Source organism: Sceloporus occidentalis, unplaced genomic scaffold, assembly GCF_023333645.1.
Source record: "Sceloporus occidentalis isolate IW3139 unplaced genomic scaffold, rSceOcc1.0.p SCAF_62, whole genome shotgun sequence".
Lineage (NCBI taxonomy): Eukaryota > Metazoa > Chordata > Lepidosauria > Squamata > Phrynosomatidae > Sceloporus > Sceloporus occidentalis.
Genome location: NW_028317042.1, coordinates 2,391,833 through 2,411,943, shown reverse-complemented (window position 1 = coordinate 2,411,943; position 20,111 = coordinate 2,391,833). Strand labels below are relative to the sequence as shown.

The following is a 20,111-nucleotide window of genomic DNA, read 5'->3' as shown; positions in this document are numbered from 1 at the left end:
GGAATTTTCCCCCTGGTATGGGGCAATTGGCATCTGCTTCATAAGGTTTTTTTTGCCTTCCTCTGGATCAACACAGTAGGGACACAATATGTATATAGGTTGAACTTGATGGACTTTGGTCTTTTTTCAACCTTATGAACTATGTTACTATGTTACTATGTAATCCATGTTTTTCTGGCTCGGAGGTTGATATTAATGAAAACATTATTAAGGAGGGGGCATAGGAATTCATATGGCTTGTAAACAGATGAATGGTAGTGAAAACACATCATAAGATTAAAATTCTAAGAACTTTTTAATTCATAAAATCCCAACAACAGTTCCAGAAAATAATTTCTCAAATCATTCCAGAGATGTCTGTGGTTATTGAGCCACTATGTAGATCTTTTCTCTTATATTCTGAGATTCCATCTACGGTCATAAAAAGGATTTAATTCAAAAGATCGTATAAACAAATTAGCTAATGTGGACAATAAATCTTGAAACACTTCACGGGTTGGAGGAAAACAAAATTATTTCAGAGGAACTATCTCTTTTTAAACCATTTTCCTTCTTTTATAATATCCTAGCAACAAGCTTTCAAAAACACATTAAAAACTAAAAGTATTATTAATATACCTAGGAAATTCCAACCCAGGGGGGTTGACAATACCCCCCATAGAGCAAAAGACTGTCGCGGGTCATGCTAATCCTTTGCTATACCCATAGCCTCTGAGGCAAACATGGAAAATTTCCTTGGTACGATTATTAACCCCTTAAGGACAATGGGCGGTCCCTAAAACCCATAGAAAACAATGCATTTTGAGCCCGTACATGTACGGGCTTTGTCATTAAGGGGTTAAATTATTTGATTAGTATATTGTGCTTTTAGATGAATCACACTTACCTGAAAAAGTATAACAAATGCCAGGCGTACAGCTAAAACGGTCCAGTATTGCTTTGAAAAATCATATTGGTTAGGGGACCAAGGAGGCTCTCTGTAATCCTTATACCTATTCAGGAACACAATGGAATATAATAAATCATTTTAATGCCCATTTTTTTCAGGGATTACTGAAGTACAGTTTTCCTATCATTAAGGAAACGTTTATTTCACACAAAATCTTGCTACGCACTGTGGAATTTAAGGTCAGAAACTGTACTTGTTTAAATCAAATGTTACTTAGAGGGGAATGTGTGTATCCAGAGTTATTATACAGTTGACTTAGATTGTTGTTCAAATATTGGTCATCGAAGAGTGTTCATAGTATGTGCAAGTAAAGAGAAACTGCCCTATCACAAGGCGGCATAAATCATAAAAAGAAAATCTTATATAATACAGTCCTGAAGTTCATTCTCTTTTCCCATCTTCCCATTAAAGGCTACGCGGCATTCTCCCTCTTCTGGCAGAACAGCTTCCTAGGGGCATTTTATCAGTTGGAGTGAAAGTAGGTGGGAGGTAGGCATGGCTAAATGTCACCAGCCTGGCCAGGAGACCCAGGGAAGCAATGCTTCACCTGGAGACTCTGGGTCAAACCCAGAGAGTATGCCTTTTCGTAATCCTTACTTCTAAAGACTGTGTGAGCCAATCAATAACAATCAGTAGACCTGTGCAAATGGAACGAGAAAACTGGACTTCCCCAAAAGGCCCGAGCTTCATGCACATCCTCTCCCCAGTTTCTCCAATGGTGGCGAGGGTGCGCCTAGGGGCTCTGCCATTTTGTGGAAGTTCAGCGGGAAACCATATTAACGAAGACAGATTTACAAATTGATGAAATTGGCAGACATTGAAATTTGTAAGAATCCTAATCTACATGCGAAAGAACAAGAAAGAGTGGATGAGAGTGAATGACAACAAATTTTGTTTCTGAAAGGGCAGAAAAACAAAATTGGTTTTCTATAAACAGATGGAACAAAAAATTACGAAACGAAAATGCTATTAGATTATTTTATAATAATTGGGGAGACGTGACAAATCCACTTAAGCATTATCACTCGGCCACAGTCTGGGGCAGACTTCAGCTGACAACATTCCGTCAGTAGGTTAGGGTGACCGAATCTCCACTGGGGTAGAATGGAGTCATTAAAGATGTAGAAGCCACACATGATGCATTTTATTATATGTGGCTGCGGTTATACGAGACATCTGTAATTAGCGTTACAGTGATTTTAGTGGCCATTCACATATGATATGTCAGCTTTACGATATTATTTTTTGCCTCCAAGGCAGCAGTGACATTGTGCTGAATGCATGACTCAATGTTCCAAGTCAATACGTGGACAAATCACTTTGGAATCATGCCTACAGACTTGTAAATATTATCATTAATACTTTCCATCTTTTTAGTCCAAAAAAGGGTTCTTCTAAACACGCACTAATAGTTTAGTACACTAAATAAACCCATGGCATAATTTTCACAGAGTCCTTTTATGTCCATTCTTCTTTTGTGGCACTGACAACTGACAACATTGGGTGCACAAGTCACTAGGAGATGTTGTTCCACCAATAAATTGTTAATCACACCTGACAGAGCACATTTGATGGGTCTCTATAGATAGGACCGAGAGTCGCCTCTTTTTTTCCTCTAAAATTACCCCAGTAACTTGGCTTATTGCTTTGTTTGGGAATCAATAAGTGTGCTGCAAATTCAGAATCAAATAAAACTAAATAAATCATCAAATAGTATAAAAGTAAAAACATGTTATATTTATTAGTCAACCCAGATACACCTAGAAAGACTCGACATGCACAGGGAGGCTCAAGGTTGAGTTGGAAAAAAAGAAAAACGGTTGTTCATTTAGTTTCCCCACCCATGTCTTCATTGTTCTTATTATTTAGAGGGTTCATATTGATGTGTTTGTTATAGATTATTTTTTCTGTAGGTGACAGTTTCCTGGCATATGTTTTTAATTATATTCGACTCAAACCGTCCAGGATAAAGACGAGTATTATTTCACTGCTTCGTTGATGTAGTTTGGAGTTTAAATTAAAGTAGGTGTACGAGACAGCCCCGTATTCCGGCGGCAGCAGGCGGTGCCCTATGGAAGATGTGAGACTTCTCGATAATTATAGGAGTATATGCATATGCCTTCACAACACATGGAGTTATAATTATACTCTTGTCATCCACACACTGAGGGATCTGGTATTACTTGAGTCCTCATAAAAAAATAATTAGATTTTTTTTTGTTGCTGGAAAATAATTGCTTCTGTGGAATATTCACTTTTTAAGTTATTCTGTCAAATGGGTCTAAAGGGAGATAATATCCCAAATAAGTCACTGATATAGCCATTCTATGTGTGCCACTGCATAAATTATGCAGACCCCCAACATTTCAGGTGTCCATATCAGGATACTTTTGTTGGTGTGTGTCGCAAGAGGTGCGGGACCAGCACTGGAAGTCGGTGATCCTGGTCCCAGAAGTCACCTCGCCATTTTTTTTTTAACTAAAGAACAAAGTGCTTGCTTAAATTATAATATGAATCTGGATTAAATGCTTTTTTCTCCATTTTACCAAATTGTTTAGGTTCCCGGTAATGTGGAATTAACACTGGGCATGCAAACATACATTTACGACTCATGGCTGTGTCATGTTACCTGCAGAACACCACATCCTGAGCAAACTGGGAATTTTCAGGTTGTGTTCCTGGTTTCAAGTGACTGACATTGAAATAGGAAAGGGTATGATTGAGGAAGCCATGCATGGTCCCATTTTCACTGTACATGTACTGATACACAAGACGAGGGATGAAGTCGGATGTGACAGATATTACAAATGCCTGAGGAACAGAAGAACAATGGGACAGTCCATTACTTTCAAAAGTTCATTATGTCGTGTCTATCTCTAACTGTATCAAAATACAAATCTATACAGTCTAGAGATTAAATCTTATTTTATTTAAGGGAAAGACTGCCAACATTTGGTGGTTGAGGCTCTGAGGCCTACAGCGCAGTAATGCTCAGACCAAGTCCATGTCTTAAGTATAATGTAAGGATTCAATAGACATTTGGAATTTGTGGTTGAATGTATGGATATTTTATACATTTGGTAATTTGCATAACCATGCAAATGGGATCTTGTGGCAAACAAAATTAAGATGTGAAAGAATCTAAAGGTTTCTTTGAAGATCTGTGTACCTGTGTTCTATGGCAATAGCTTATCACTGCCATTCCCTTATGTCACATGATTGCAGAGCTGTATTAAGCATTCCAAGAGAAAATAAGAACAAGTCCACGTTTGGCATAATTAAAAAATAATTCTGGCCATGGTTGGGTCTTCAGTTGAAAAAGGCATATAACAATGAATGAAAAAGGCAACGTAGAGCTATGGAGGCAATACAAGTTGACATCATGTGATCTGTAATTTGGCAATGGTTCTAAGGTATGCATTTCTTATCCCAGCAACTATGTGGCATCAATCAAAGTACATTTTCATTACAGAACTTAAGTGCATATTAATTACAGTATATTTGAGTGATATCAATGGTTGGTGTCATATTTTACTATGCACATTTAAATCTGACTGTGAATGAGAATCAGCACATACATTTTATTAATCTACCAACACTGGGAAATTGGACAGTAGTTACTAACGGCCCAGGGTTCACTATTCAGGGACTCAATATTCAATGGTCATCTAGGCAATTGGGCTTTAAAATGGCAACTTCTCAATTTCCAAGTATTGTTTGTGATAAAGAACTTGGGTTCAAGCCAGAAGTATATTTTCCTTTTTAATTCAAGTTTTGATTGATTCTGAATTAGTTTATTAGTCAGAGTGGAACGGTTATTGCACTAGGAGTGAATACAACCAGCCATCCATACAGAAGACATAGTATTAATTCAAATCATATAGAATACTTACATTTATAATCACTGAAAATTTGCCAATTCCACTCAAAATGTTGTACCAAATACCTGCAATTGAAAGGATATTATATAAATGGCTACACAGGAACCTAGAATGATAAGCATAATAGAGAGCTCTTCATGGGAAGAGTTGCATCCTGGGGTCTCCGGGTCACTCTTCTCTTTATCTGGGGCCAAGGAGTAGCGTTTAACCCTGCCTACTCCCCACCCAGTTCTCCCTCTCCCAGACGAGTTAATGCTATTTGGGTCTAGCTCCACCCTTTTCAGCAGCTAGCCCCACCCATTACCCAGCTAGCCCTGCCCAGATGTGAGACTTGCGCTGTTCCATTGCAAAGCCACTCGCTAAGTAGAGGGAGAGTTACGGGTAGTCTGCCCTAAGAAGTTCCCAGGTACGGTGATAAGAGGTAGGTAACATTTTGACCAAGAATCAGCCAGTTTTGTGTACACATCATCCATTCATGACTGTTTTCTAGCTAATTCTGTTTTCTAGGCAATTCCTACTATCTACCCATACCAATGGGATGAATTACCAGTTTGCGATTTTATAATTTTTTTATAATACAATATACAAATACTCATAATCTGGAGACTTCATTTTAATGAAAATGCCTTTCTTCAAAGAAATTCTTTTTAAACACACATGGCCTACCTATGTCCTTAGCTCGAACTGCGTCTGGTCTTCTTAACTCCGCAACAAACTTTTTTGCATCAAGTCTTACTTCAATGATATTGTTCAGGAGAGCAAAGAGAGGAGCCAGTGGAAATGATGCCACAAATAGAGTGACAAAGCCAAACTGGATTACTAGACACAAGAATCACAAACAAAAAGAAAAATCGTGAAACATTAGCTGTTATAACTGAGTGGTCAGATGATTATTACTATAATAATACATTATATCAGATACATTGGATGTATGCCTACTAAATGTTGTAAATCTATTCAAAACCATGGGAGGAAGATATTTTAGGGTAATCAATTAGTCCATCCCCTGTACCTCCCTTCAGTCAAAGATCAAGCGAAGCTCAGGGGCAGTTGGTGGATCTATCTATAATCCAAGGCTGCTGCACATTGGCAGCCATCCTGGTGGCTCCTACAGACTCTGGCCCAAGTGGAGCCTGAGACTGTTGGTACAAAGGCCCTCTACTCCAACTATAAGACATAAACCACTATCTACGGGTTAAAGAATGGGATCTATCGACTATGACCCTATCTTCCACACTTACTATTCTACCCTATCCTCACCCATTTTTAAAATTCTATTACAACTAAACATATTTTATTGCAGTTTTTTTTGCCCTCTCCACCCAAATCTTACTATTACCTATATACTCCCAACCTCTGCTTTCCTACCACCCCCTATTATAACATACATCAGTTCCTAGTAGTTAACGGAGCTATTATTCCTGAACATGTGTTCTCCAGTTCCATCAAGGACCACCTAAGCGTAGAACTCAGTGGGGAACCCGTACTGGTCGGTGCATGAAGCAATTTTTGTAGCTTAATTTTTGAGTTTTACAGGTTTCTTGTTTCCAAAACAACTAGTGCTAGTTGCAATCCATAGGTAATTATCCTCAAAGAACTTGAACGGAGGGATACTCTTACCTAAATAAAAGTCAAGTGCACTCAGATCACCCTCAATATCCCAAGTATTTCTGGAATTAGAAAGGTGTTCTTTGGTGAAATGCATGCTTCAGCATTTCACATTTATGTTTAAAAACCTTAAAAAAAATCTATATTTTAAGCTTCCGTATAAAAGAAACAGAAAGATATTTTTGGGAAATGTAAATTCATAGGAAATACAAAAAAAGACAAAAATCCTGAATGTTAACTACAAAAGGTCAAACATGTTAAAAAAGAATGACAAGAAAGTCATTTTAATGATGCTCCTTCAAAAAAAATTAAAAGAATGTGAATGGGAGTGGAATTACAAGTAAACCAACCCTGACAATATATATATATATATATATATATATATATATATATATATATATGAATAATCTGTAACGTAAAAAGAACATACACACTTGGCTTGACCTCCCATTAAGCTTCAGTAAATCATTTTGGCACAACAGTCCTGACATGTGAGATCAGATGTTATGCGGCACCCATAGGCAGGCGCTGGCAGACGGAGAGGAATTCTCTTCATAAGGCCGTGCGCTCGCAAACATTATTCCAAACCACTTATCTTAACTTTGTTGTGCTCGCAAAAGTGTTTTTCCTAATCTGGCATATTGCTATCCTAACACATGAACAAAACAAATCAAGGCATCCGTGTGATTATTTAAAGCACTTATTAAGGATATGTTTTAAAGCTCAGAATGTTGGCGTGACCATTTTGTACGAGTTTTTATGCCAGGGGCGATACTTGACAAGTCTGAAGTGGGCACGGAGCCAACGGAACAAAAACAGATTTTAAGAATGAAGTCTATATGCCAATTTACAATGATGGTTTAGCTTTTCAGATACTTTGAATGCCGGTGAGTCACAGTTATTTGTTTGTGATTATTTTTCAAGTGCGTTTTTTTTCCCCCTTAAGCCTTCGCACTCAAGAAGAACAGGGCATAGAAATCTTATATAAGTAAATATTTTTTGCCACCCGACATAACCTTACTGGGCCAGATTTCTGTGTATTTCTTTTTTTTTTCTAGTTAGAAGAACCAGGATGTGGTCTACAGATTTTTTCATGTTATAATACATTGTAATAGAATGGATCCTGGGAATGTCAGGATAATTTGTCTTTGTCGGTTTGAGGAAACCATCCCTGGGTCTCTGGGTCAGTTTCTTCTTTTTCCGGAGACACCCCACCCATGTCCAGCCTACTCCTTGCCCACTCTGCTTTGTTCTCTCCCCATATTCCACCCCACAAAGGACACTAATGGGGTAGCCCCACCCACCTTTATGGCTACCCCCGCCCCCACATGCAATTAGCCCCATCCCTTCATAAAGCCACTGCCCCAAAACAGGGAGAGCTCCAAGTACCTCCCCCCCCGGGAATTAAACAGATTCATTAAGCTACATTGCATATTCTTCAAGTTCCAAATGTCTTTTTTTTACAATCAATGAACCATTTGATGATTATCTACCTTCTTATAGCAGTTAAAAAAAAATCGTATTCTTAAAGGTCAGATATTTTTGGTTTCTGGTTTTGCCATTTTTGTAGTGAAAATAAAACTGGAGTTGTAGTTCGTTACCGGGTGAGGAAGCTTGTCTGTCTATTAAATTGGGCCTGAAGCAGTACATATTTGTAAATCCTAAAAAAATAAAAACAAGTAAAAAGATTTTTTTTTTTTAAACCGCATTCTTTAAAAAATACAAATATCTGCTCAATGTTTCAGCTGTCTCAATGTATATATATATATATATAATGAAAGGGTGGTGTGGGAAGAATTTTCTTCTTTCATGTGTGCCTAGGTGCAACTGAGTTGTAAATGCAGCGTGCTCGAGTATTAAAAGCACTGAAGAGTCCCTGTGCGTAATTACTGCCATCTGATACGCCTCGACTCGGTAAGCAGGACTTGGCCTGCTTTGTTTTTATTTTAAAACTTGCTCCGGTTCTGGGTAGTTTGAGTCAAATCGTCGTGACTCATTCATGAGGCACCTCGGCTATCTGGTGTTGGACGGCGGTATTCCCTTTTGAATGAATGTCACCGAGAGGACGAAGAATGCGAATGCTATGCGCCCGTGGCAGAAATGTTCTAGAACTTTCAATACAATAGGTGTCAGAGACCTCGAAGAAAGCATGTGTCTGGATATTTCATCGCCAAGCAGCCAAGAGACAAGTTATTTTAGCGCGTTACTCAAGGTTTGACACACATCACAAGCAGCAAAATCAAATAATCAAATAATACTTTACATTACAACAAGGGAGGACAATGTATAAGTAAGAATGAAAATGCTTCAATTGCAAAGTTTAGGAACAAGAAGGCAGATGCCAAAGAGACCACCCAACATTTCTCTTGGATAGAATGTAGTTTTCTTTCTCAAGGAAGAAGAAAAAAAACAACAACACACATTTAAGGTGAAATTTCAATGAATTAGCTAAGAAAAAGCAGGTCCAAAGTCAGATCCCAGACAGTGCCCGGGACATTGGAAGGAGTAGTGTGAATGTAAGTGGAGCAATGGTGAAAAAAAGAGGAAAGCATAGGAAAAACAGACCCGGTGTAAAAAAGACCCTTTAAATGTGCAGCTGTAATTAAGTGGAGAGAAGAACTTGGAGAAAAGTGACTTTTTCCCAGTAAGAGCAAGTGAAGAATTTCTAAATGTTGCTCCTTTTGCAGCAACACCATTGGGAACATAAACACCCCCCCACACACACACGACACAGCAAAAGTGCCGACATTACAGTGCAAGCAATATTTCCAGAAACAAATAGCTGCAAAAAGTGTGGGTTTTTTGCAAATTTGTGGATGGAGCAAATGTTGTTCTAGACGAGTGCAGAATAAAAAAAAAATCATTAATGATCTCTGTCTGTATATAAGTTGAAACGATAATTAAGAAATAACTCAATGTACCGTAGAAACACAATGAGCAGTAGATTTATTGAAGTGCCACAGTCTCAGTGAAGCAGATCGGGAGAAAAATACTTGACGCGTTTCGCTCCCAAATGGACTACTCCACCAGCATAAGCGACTACATGTGTGTGCCGATTGGGAATACATGCTAATCCCGTTGGGGTCGCAACGGCATATACACTAATCGTCGTATGTCTCTATAATGTATGTCCCTATAGAGTATTTTAAACAGAATCTTAATATGCAAGTGACGAATGTTAATAATTTTTCTTTAACTTATACATTTCGATATATCATTCAGAATTGGGTTTAATGTGGTTTAATGATGTGTAAAGGTTAGTGCTCAACGACCCAAATACTTTTGAAGCTGCCGTTCCACCGAAGAACTATCACTAAGAACAGATGTGTTGATATGTTTTCATTGAGTTATTTCAAAGTACTCTCATCCATCAATGTCACTGTCATTCAACACGGGGCAAAAAGAAAGGTAGAAAAAAAAAAGGAAAACAAAAATAATAAAATTCTTTTCTTCTAAACCTTTGAGGACAAGCAGAACATTTTGAACTTTACCACTTGAAATAACAAAAATAATTTAAAATGCAAAGAAAATATTTAACATTACTTATTAGCAAGGCGGGGTAGAAATGCAGAAATACTACATTACAGAACCGCATTAGATCCAATGCCATGAGAGTAGGAGATTCCTGTAGGAAACATAGTATATAGAACATAGAAACATAGTAAATGACAATATGTTTTGAAGGTGATTGCCAAGGGCCACTATTTGGCATGGCGTGGGGGAAGCAGGGATTGGATCATAGCCACCAAAAAAGCAACGAGGCACAAGCTCCTTCAACGTGTTCTCCATTAGGTTCCCCACTACTGATGTAGGACCTCCACACTCTTTGCCGGAAATCACCTCTCAGATCAAATTATACATTAGAATTTATTATTAATACGTGTAATTATTTTTGGCCAATCTGGTGTGAATCTCAGAGCTTTCATGATAGGTCAGGCAAGAGAACTGTGCCCTCTTGATTTGATGTCTTGGGTCATCAGATTATTGACTATGTAGCAATACACATGACAAGGGTCTTATTATCTGCAATGTGGTTGTATGACATGAAATGTCTCTTTTATGAGAATAACACTCATGACACTTTAGGGATATAAATAGATACATCCTTTGTAATGCCTTACAACCATGTCTGCCATACTTGTTATGGTCCTTACTTGTTGCCTGTGTATTGGAGTTACTCATAGGTCAGATTAAAATATGGATTAGTAATAAAATAGAATATAAAATAATTATGAGCACTTTGTTTCTGAAGAATGGAAACTTTGGACACATTGAGAAAAAAAAAGACCGCGCCAAGCTTAGTAGAATCATGCCAAGTGTCAACACCATGAATCATATGGGTAATTATCCCAAGTGAAAGACTTTTCAGGCATAGTTTATGGATATGAAGTAGAAGAGGTAATAAGTTGACCAGTGACATGAAAAATAGACCTATTATTTCATGCTTTAATGTTTCGCCATTATTTTCGCTCAGGTTATGTCTGAACCTAAAATTCAAATCCTTTAAGATTAACGATACCATTTATGGGAAATTATTAAAGCTATATTTCTAATTAAACATACATTTTGACAGTTAATGTTTAACTAGTGATGGATAGATTTTGTAGGCATTCTTGCCTTCCCCATATCCTCATTGATCAGCGATTAGAATGCACTAAGAGTATAGCCTAAAATTTCAACCTTTTTTTCATGGAATATCTGCTGACATTACCAAAAAATAAAGTGTTCGTTCATGACCACCAAAGTAGGAATGATCCTAGCGCAATGTATGGCCATATAACATTATATAATATGTCCCAATGTAAGTGCCCAAAGGAAAGGTTTAAATTAAGTAATTGTGCTAAAGAAATAAAATATAGAGTGAAGAAATCAAATGTCCATAAGGATGGGACACTTTGTACCCTTGGTGCACCTGCTTTTGAGGGGTACATCTCCCATTACCCTTGGCATCATTCTAGTTGGGAGGTCCACAAAAGCGCATCAACTCATGTTTTTCCCCAAAAAATATTGAGCCTTTTTGTGTTTTTATTTTGGGTTTTTTTAATTTTATTTTTACAGGGGGACTGGGTTTTCGGGTGGGGGATGTTATCAGTGATCAGGATACCCATAGATCAGCTGGGAGCATGCTGTTGCTTTAAAACTTTTTATAACGTAGATTACTATAATTACATGAGCACTCACTTTTGACAGTCTGTCCTACCATAGTGTATATGTGCAACTCTCATCCATACACTAGAGGGCAGCACCACTCAATGTGCTTCTTCAAGAGACTTACTGACCTGTAGAGATCATAGTTGATCAATGTGCCCGATCTTATCTGAGTAAGCAAGAAGTCAGTGGTATTAAAGTGCCAATAGCTTTTATTTTGCTCTAGAAAATGACCAAGCAAACTTTAAAGCCGCTGTAGGATCCTCACTTGACCATGAGGATCGGACTGTGTAGAATGGACACAGCCGGCTCTTGCACTCACAGAGATGTGCCGAAGAAAGCTGGCGGGTATGTTAAGAGTTTTTCTTTTTCTTAAGGTTTTTCTCTTAATATGTTAAGGGGACAACTCCGAAAAACTTACTTGTAAGTAAGGTTTACCTGTTTATTTTGTAAAGAACATTTAAACATTTACTGCTACTCTAAACAAGCATTGCTCCAATTAGATGAAAAAAGGATATAACTGTTATTAATAAGCAATATTTTTTTCTAATAATTGAAAGGATGCTTGATAATGTTTGCCTCTTTGGTCTTGCTAGTGCCAATTAGTTACAATATTTATCTTTAGGGAAGAATGCTGTGTTGTATTAATATCTTATTTGGCATTAAAAATACAAGATATAGTCATCTCGACACGAAGGTAACAACTTGATGAAGGATGTATGAAACAGGAACAAACAGTATGGCGCCACTTGTCACGTTTGTGTTTCTTCAAGATCACAAATGTCAGCTTGAAGATGGGTAGTAGAGATATTTCATACCAACGTAACAATGTAATCAAAAGAGAGAGAGATATTTCTTACTCATTTCCATATATTCCGGTGTAAGTCCTGTAAAGGGTTCAAGGGCATAGTCACGGATCCATTGCTGCGTCTGCCTCGAATTATGCAAATTGTTTTCTCTAGGTTCGGTCGAATCGCCTTTAAGCTTCCTGTAAAGTTTCTTTAATTTTCTGAAAAATACAGTTAAAAATGCATTTATACAATCTTTTATATATTACAAAATGATAAGACCTGATCTCTCATCCAAATATACTTCCAACGAACACAATTTATTAAAATAGTAGTAAATGTCAGTTGGTACATTTTATTCTTGTATTATATACAGGAGCTTCAAGCATCATTTACCCTTTATGTTTTCCTAGAATCCCCACGAAACAAATATTTGTTTGTGCTCCATAATATTCCACTGCCACCAAAAGACTAAACATTTTCTTGGACAGTTCTTGACAGTTTGGCTTTTGCCCCAGCTCTCAGCTGTCAAGACAAATATCCTGTTTATTGGAACATTCAGAAAAGAGGGATGGAGATGGGGTATTCCAGTATTCCATGGATGGAAGGCCAAGGATTGTCACCACCAAGTTATGTAGGTGAGACAACATATGACATCATAATGAAACCCAAGCATCTATTCAAAATGTACGAAACCGACGGATAAAATAAATTGGCAAATTTGTATATATATATATAATAAAACAATTCAAGTAAATATTTTGTCTGGATATATATGATATAACACCAGACAATGCAAATAGTATATAATGTCCAAAACACAATATGGGAAATGCACCCAGGCTTACAAAATTACATAATTTTTATCCGGATTAGTTAATGTCATGTACACATTCGCATAATCAGTATATACAGTTTGACATTTTTGAAGAATCAACCGAAATATTATATTTGTTGCTATGTTGCAAAGTGTTCTTTAGAATTCAAGGCTTACATCTGGATAAAATGGCATGGGAAAAATGTACAAAGAAAATTAATTGGAGAAGGGTCTGAAGGCCGAGCGGTCAGCATGAGTATTTAATTGGTTTCCATGGTTATTGATCAACATGTTTATTATTTCGCCCAAGAATTTCTCTTTGTAAATCCGGCCCGGTGTAACAACCCAAAGGCGTGAATTCATGTTGACGTTACTGACGTCAGTGGCAGGTATGGAGTGATCTTTGTGAGATGCATGGAATGTAATTTGGCAAATGCTTTGCTTAATCCTAGATTTATCAAAAGGTGAGAAAAAAATATCTTCACGTACACTTTGAAAAAATAAAGAGCAAACCCTCCAGTTGTAAAGATGAGGTTGTTTGATAAATAGCATGCAGGGATTGACATGGGATTTACTGGAAATAATATTTCCAACAAAATGTAAACTATTATCTGCTATACTTTTCTTAGGTCTGGTAACGTGTCTTATTGTGGTAACGAAAATTCATATTTTTTTCATGTTTTTTTTCTTGACTGCTGTAACGGCCGGGAATGGTCAGGATCAGTAACTGAGGATCCACAGTGCAGAACCCAGACACGAACCAGAACAGGCGTCTGGGACACGGGTATAGCAGTCCACAAACGAAGCCGAGGTTGAGGATTGGAGAAGTCAGGATAGCCGTGAGACGTAGCCGACGTCAGAACCAGAACAAACAGGATAACTGAGAAGCACGAGCAGAGCCCAGAGAACAAGCAATGAATCTCTTTGACATGGAGCCAGTGGACAGCTAAGGAGCCCTAAAATAGGCCCCAGGCAGATAACCCCGCCCCAAGCCAAGTGCACAAATAGATGGAGAAATGGCCTGCACATGCGTATACTGCCACAGGAGTAAATGGTCGGCTATCATTGGAGTGGCCTGCGCATACGCAGGGTCCGACGGCATCTGCTTTGGAGTTATCATATTTTGTCCCTGAGTCTCAGGTTATGTTTTTATCCTCCCCATCCCAATGGACAGGGGATAAGGGTACAGGGGAACATAGATGACATTGATTTCTCCAAAGTTGTTTTAATAATTTTCAAACCCTATAAACCTTCCCCCTTAATTAATAGAGAGTCCAGGGGAACACAATTTTGCTTAATTTTGTTTTCATTTTATTATTTTAATGTACTTATATTGCAAGGAGTTTAAACAGTACATTTTAAGAGTTTCAGACGAGGGCATGTGAGTTTCTCGTCATCATTGTTTTATGATTTAACTGAGAATGCAACTTCTTAGTGAATAGACCCAAACCTCTTGTCTTGGAACTCTAATTCATGTATATACCGTATATCACATTATATATTTGCATACATTGTTACACAATATTTTTTCACCCAGTCCCTTTAATAACCTACTGTTATAGCATGCAAGCAGTTAAACTGATACTTAATCTGCATGTTACTTGGAGAGAAATAATGTCTCTGTTTACACATGGATTGTGCTTTCGGCACTGTTCTGCTAGTTTTCAATAGTACTTAGTGGCTTTTATACTTTTTGCTATGTAACAAGCGTGATAGAAAATGCATTGTTTGGATATGACTATCCCTTTACTCCTTTGGGAGTGTGGTAAGCACATCTGTACATTATGTACTGTGACTATCCTGAAGCACAAGATCTACTCTAATATTTTAATTTTACAGTTATTTCAAATTACTAGGGAGTAAGAGGTAGGGAAGAATAGCCAAAAAAACCCAGAGAAAAACAGACAATCCCGAGGATATTAAGGAATGATGCATGATGGTTTTCACTCAGTTATAAAGCCATTCGGCATACATGCGAAAGTAAATATCATACCTCCCAACCAGGACCGGACACTTAGACCAAATGGCACTCCAGGTAAGAATACTCTTTGATGGTTCCCCATTCGATTTTTCATTCTAGATTATTATGTCATCGGGTTTTCACACCATTGTGTGCTAATTAATGTATACCCAGATTTACTATTTTGCCTTGCAGTTTTAAGTAAACATTATTATGATTTCATACACCCATACACACTAAACATTCCAAGCTCTTTGAAATGAGGGATATCGGGGAGGAAAGATGCAAACAGGGATCTGGGTTTCAGTAGGGAGATCTGCCCCTTAGTGAAGTGTCCCAGGGCCTTTCACCACTTTTGACCTGTCTCCCTAGGAAGAATATTCCACGTATCCCCCTGTTTGCAGTCTGAAATGCCTAGGGCTAATACAGCTCCTGCTCCCAACATTTCAAGTGGGCAATGAAAGACAAGGGAAGGGCTAGGGGCAATTGGTCCAGGAAGGGTGCATAATATCTTATTTTACAGCAGCTATGCAAATATTTATGATACTACAGGAATACATCTTTACAACCGTCAACAACAACCAACTAACACCTGCTGGTATATGAAGGATGTGCCCTTCTTCAGACACACATGTGAGAGGCTCCGCAACATACTGTTTTGCTCAGTTGGGCAGTTGGTTGGGATCAAATAGTATTAACCCTTGTAATACTGTGAAACTGTGCAAAACAGTATGTTGCTTAGTCTTTCAAGTGTATGTCTGAGAAAGAGCACATCCTTCAAACATCAAATGCTGTTATTTGGTTGTTGTTGATGGTTGTAAAGGTGTGTCCCTGTAGAACGTAAATAGTTGCAAAGCTGCTGTAAAAATTAGATATTATGCGCCCTTCCTTGACTATTTGCCCCTACCCATGTCCCTAAGCACACTCTCTAGGGGAAGACTGTCTATCTTTGGCCGTTTGAAACGTTGGGAGCAGGACCTGTATTAGCCCTAGGCGTTCCAGAGTGGTTTACAATGTGTCAATATGTTAGGCACATTGTAAATAATTACTAATAGCTACGTTAAAAACATATACTAGTCACAGTCTGTGACAAAGCAGGCTAGGAAACGTGGTCTCCATGTGTGGCTGGATGGGAACTCCCATGACTCCCAGGCAGATAGCGTTGATACGCAGGTCAATATACTCTTGGACGCACATAAAACTTTGATAAACGAATGGTAAAAAAAACAGTTATTCTTTTGGGGGCGTTATCTTTTTTTTAAATAATTGGTTTTGACACAAATAAACATGGAAGTGGAGAGGGAAATCCACATGAGAGGACTGTACTTATGATTTATGTTTCAAGACTAACCACCCATATGCGAATGTCAACTAAAGTCGCTTGTTTACTTACAATGAATTTATGGGGTGTTTGCAATAACATGCACAAAGCTAAGTGAGATTTGCCAAGTTTATAGCTCGCTGTTATAATAATGATCTCACCCTGCAGCAATTCAATGGACTTCTGTTCTTGAAGGAGTTAAATGCAGGGCAAGGTTGGGGAACACATTAAGCAGGGTTGACACCGGCATTAATATATTACAGGTATATACACATTCAAAAATTTGCAAAATACATAAAATCCATGTATTTTCTAAAATATATATTCATACATTGGAATGCATAAGAATGGATGAGTAGATTCTCAGGTTCGCACAGAATAGAGCTGATATATTATAATATTTATATTCTACTCTAATATCAGATCAGCCCAATACATTATTGAATTCATAGAGACATTGACTGTAAAGGCAGATAAGAACCGTTTTTCCTGCCTAATCCTTTATCAGTCTTGGTCTCGTCTTAGAGTCGATTTCGACTCTTGTCGAATTCCCTTCTTGTTTTTAACATCTTCCACTTGGGCTGGGATGTTGTTCCCCATATCTACCATCCTCTCAGTAAAGTATAATTCAGATGACTTAATTCAGAAGATCTTTATAGCCTGAGAAGTCATGATAAGCCATAATAAGGACCAGTATAAGAACCATGGTTGTTGTCTTGTTACTTCTTGGAGATACTCAGGGTCAGCTCATTAAAAAGTTCTGAGGTACATTATGTTTATGTAGTTGGCTTTTTGGCTGTTCCAAGGTGGATTAGTCATATCTGCCTGTTTGGGGGTGTTTTTGTCTTCTTATTAAAGTCCTTATATGCAGGAACAGACAAAAAACAAAATGGTGGATAGTCGATATTGGTGTTCACAAGTGGGTGGAGGTACCATTAATAAATGTCCACTTGTCTCTGGCTTTGTTTATTGAACACACACAAGAACACACACCCATACACACTTATCGTAACACACACTTACTGTAACACACTCCTTCACGCACATTTACACTAAAACATCTCACTATGTCATACCCCACACTGTCAATTATACCTCATTACCTCACATCATCACCTTTTCTACAGCCTTCCCTGTATAGCTGGACGCACGGTGCGCAAGCAGCCACACCGTTACTGTTGTACTCATGCCTCTGAGATTGGAATGGTCCTACTAGAAGAATTTTGAACTAGCCTTAAGGGCAATTGTCCCGTGGGCTAGCCCCCCCCACCTGACTGCCAGACTTTTGCCCCAACTGCAGGCAAGCATAAAGTGGTAGACCATGACATCACCGCACCACTACATAATGTAGTAATGTAATGAAGGGAATTCAACATGTGGCAAGTATGTCTCTGTTGACCCTTCCAAATTTCATTATAACAAATACTTTATTTGACCCACAACTCTACCACCTTATAATAACAGAAATTGTGTACTAGAATTTTAATACTTTCTTTCTAATATTATCATTTCATAAGCCAACAATTTCAGCTTTTTTTAATTGTTTTTGGGGATTTCTCCGTTACATTGATACATTTCTCCATCATAAAAACATGTCCTTTCAAAAATTGGAAACACAAGACAATAATCTTATAGTGTAATATTGTCAAGAACAAGAAGCTATGTAAAAGGTGTGAAATGCACTCACAAACAGTGCATTTCACACCTTTTACATAGCTTCTTGTTCTTGACAATATTACACTATAAGATTATTTCTTTTTTCTATGTACACATGCGCCCCGAATTTTGCTGGTTACGTGTTTGAACGCCGAGAGGAGCGTTCTGGTTGGGCTGCGGCAGTGATACATTAGAGAAGTAATTTTTGGTTCCTATTCTTTTACCATCACCTTACACGTGTTTTTTGGGTGTTTTTAGTTTTTCGTTTTTCAACACAAGACAATGTCAGGGGATTCTAATGAAGTAATTGAATAGTGAATACAATTATATTTAATTAGGGATATTCTGAGATATATCCACTCCCTAGGATTATGCAATTCCTGGCATTAATTAGAAGCCCTAGTAACTGCTGGCATTTGAATAGTTTTCACTACAAATGTTTAGTTCCACAAGTGATTGATTAAGTGCCACAGGTATTTTTTCGCACTCAAGATCAAAAACATATCCAGAAAACAGCTGTTTGGTAAAAATTAGGGAACTTCATCTGATACAGTGCAAAAAAGCTTATAATGTTAAAAATACGGCATCCCTCTAATTAAGGCTAAAATTATTCTTCTGTGTCACCTATTGGGTTATCCTGTGATTTATTACAATTTATTACATGATCTCCTAGAAACTAAATATCATTTTCACATGGAGAATAGACGTTTGACTTTGCAAAAGCTTAAAGTGGACCGTCCATCATTCTTATTACTGGTATCAAATTAAAAATGTGTTTTTTTAAATAAAGTACTGTTTTCTTTTTAGTTTTTGCACTGTATGATGCTTTCAGACAGCCGAGTATTAGCCAGTTGTCTGTGTTTTAGCTCTGCTCTCTTAGCTGATCTACTAGACAAACACCTTGGTTCCTCATCATAGTCAAGATAATCAAGAACCATCTCAGTCTGGTGAGGGTGCAGAGAAAGGCACCTGAAATATCACAAAACATGACAACAACAGCAGCCTCCAGGTCTACAGATAAAAAAAAATGTTTATTGGATCAAAAAGGAGTAAAAACTAAGTTTTTGTCAATTTATTTCATTTTTTCTTGGGCCAATAAAAACAAATGTACATTTTCCATCAATTGTCCTCAATTTTAAATGTTTGTCTAACCCTTTCTGATACTAACGAGTGTGTTCAATGCTTCGGTACTCAAACTCAGGGACTTTCTTGAAACTTTCAGCCAAGTAACATAGTGGCAACAATATACTTGGTCTAGACGTGGTCCAAATTCTGGCTAAAATACACACCAAAAAATAGACATGGTTTAATTCCTACTTGCAGGAGGGTTGTGATTCAATAAACCCAACACTGGCAGGTTTCTCCAGCAAGAAGTAGCTGGCCCTACATAATTCAATGGGTGAGGACACTATAGAAATCTCACTGATTTATTTATACATTATACAGGGCCAGCCAAGCTCTTCCTGCAGCAGAAGCTCAGTTGGGTTGGAGCTTCATAATATTTTGAAGGCAAAGGAATTGAAACCACAAATCTCCCATTAGTGAATACATCCTTTTACTGAATAGACCCCAAAGAAGGGCCCTCTCACTCAAAATAACAGACAACTGAAGTGCCCAAGAAACATGAGTAGGTACCGGCAGTCATTACAGCTCATTTACCTTGGCCCACCTTCTACCAGAAGACCAACACTGTGTAGGACCCACACTGACAGTCCACAACTCAAACAACGCCAGATGTCCCTTTCAATCTATTGTGGGCCACATCAATGGGATAAAGTTGGTCTCCCTCTAGGCACAAGTGAGTAAGGAGGTCAACGTCTGGATTCGCCTTTACACTTGGGGTGGGTCCCAAGAGGTCCTGAATGATGAAAATGCCCTCATTTATGAGATGGCCAGGAAAATATTTCCGTTTAGCGGATTTTTTTTTAACTACACTATCTTTTATAGTCTTAAGAAACCATATTTACACTTGCGTTCCTTGGC

At 37.9% G+C, this 20,111-nt stretch overlaps 1 protein-coding gene across 1 annotated transcript in view; it reads right to left on the bottom strand.

Moving 5' to 3' along the window:
- The window catches only part of LOC149287293 (anoctamin-2-like), an 81,860-nt gene that overhangs the window by 1,061 nt on the left and 60,688 nt on the right, over window positions 1-20,111 (bottom strand). Inside the window, exons 19-23 of the mRNA XM_089493012.1 lie at window positions 12,447-12,595; window positions 5,497-5,649; window positions 4,843-4,895; window positions 3,579-3,760; window positions 887-992 (exon numbers count right to left, since the gene is read on the bottom strand). Coding sequence (XP_089349138.1) covers window positions 887-992; window positions 3,579-3,760; window positions 4,843-4,895; window positions 5,497-5,649; window positions 12,447-12,595 — 643 coding nt within the window. The remainder of the gene's footprint in view (window positions 1-886; window positions 993-3,578; window positions 3,761-4,842; window positions 4,896-5,496; window positions 5,650-12,446; window positions 12,596-20,111) is intronic.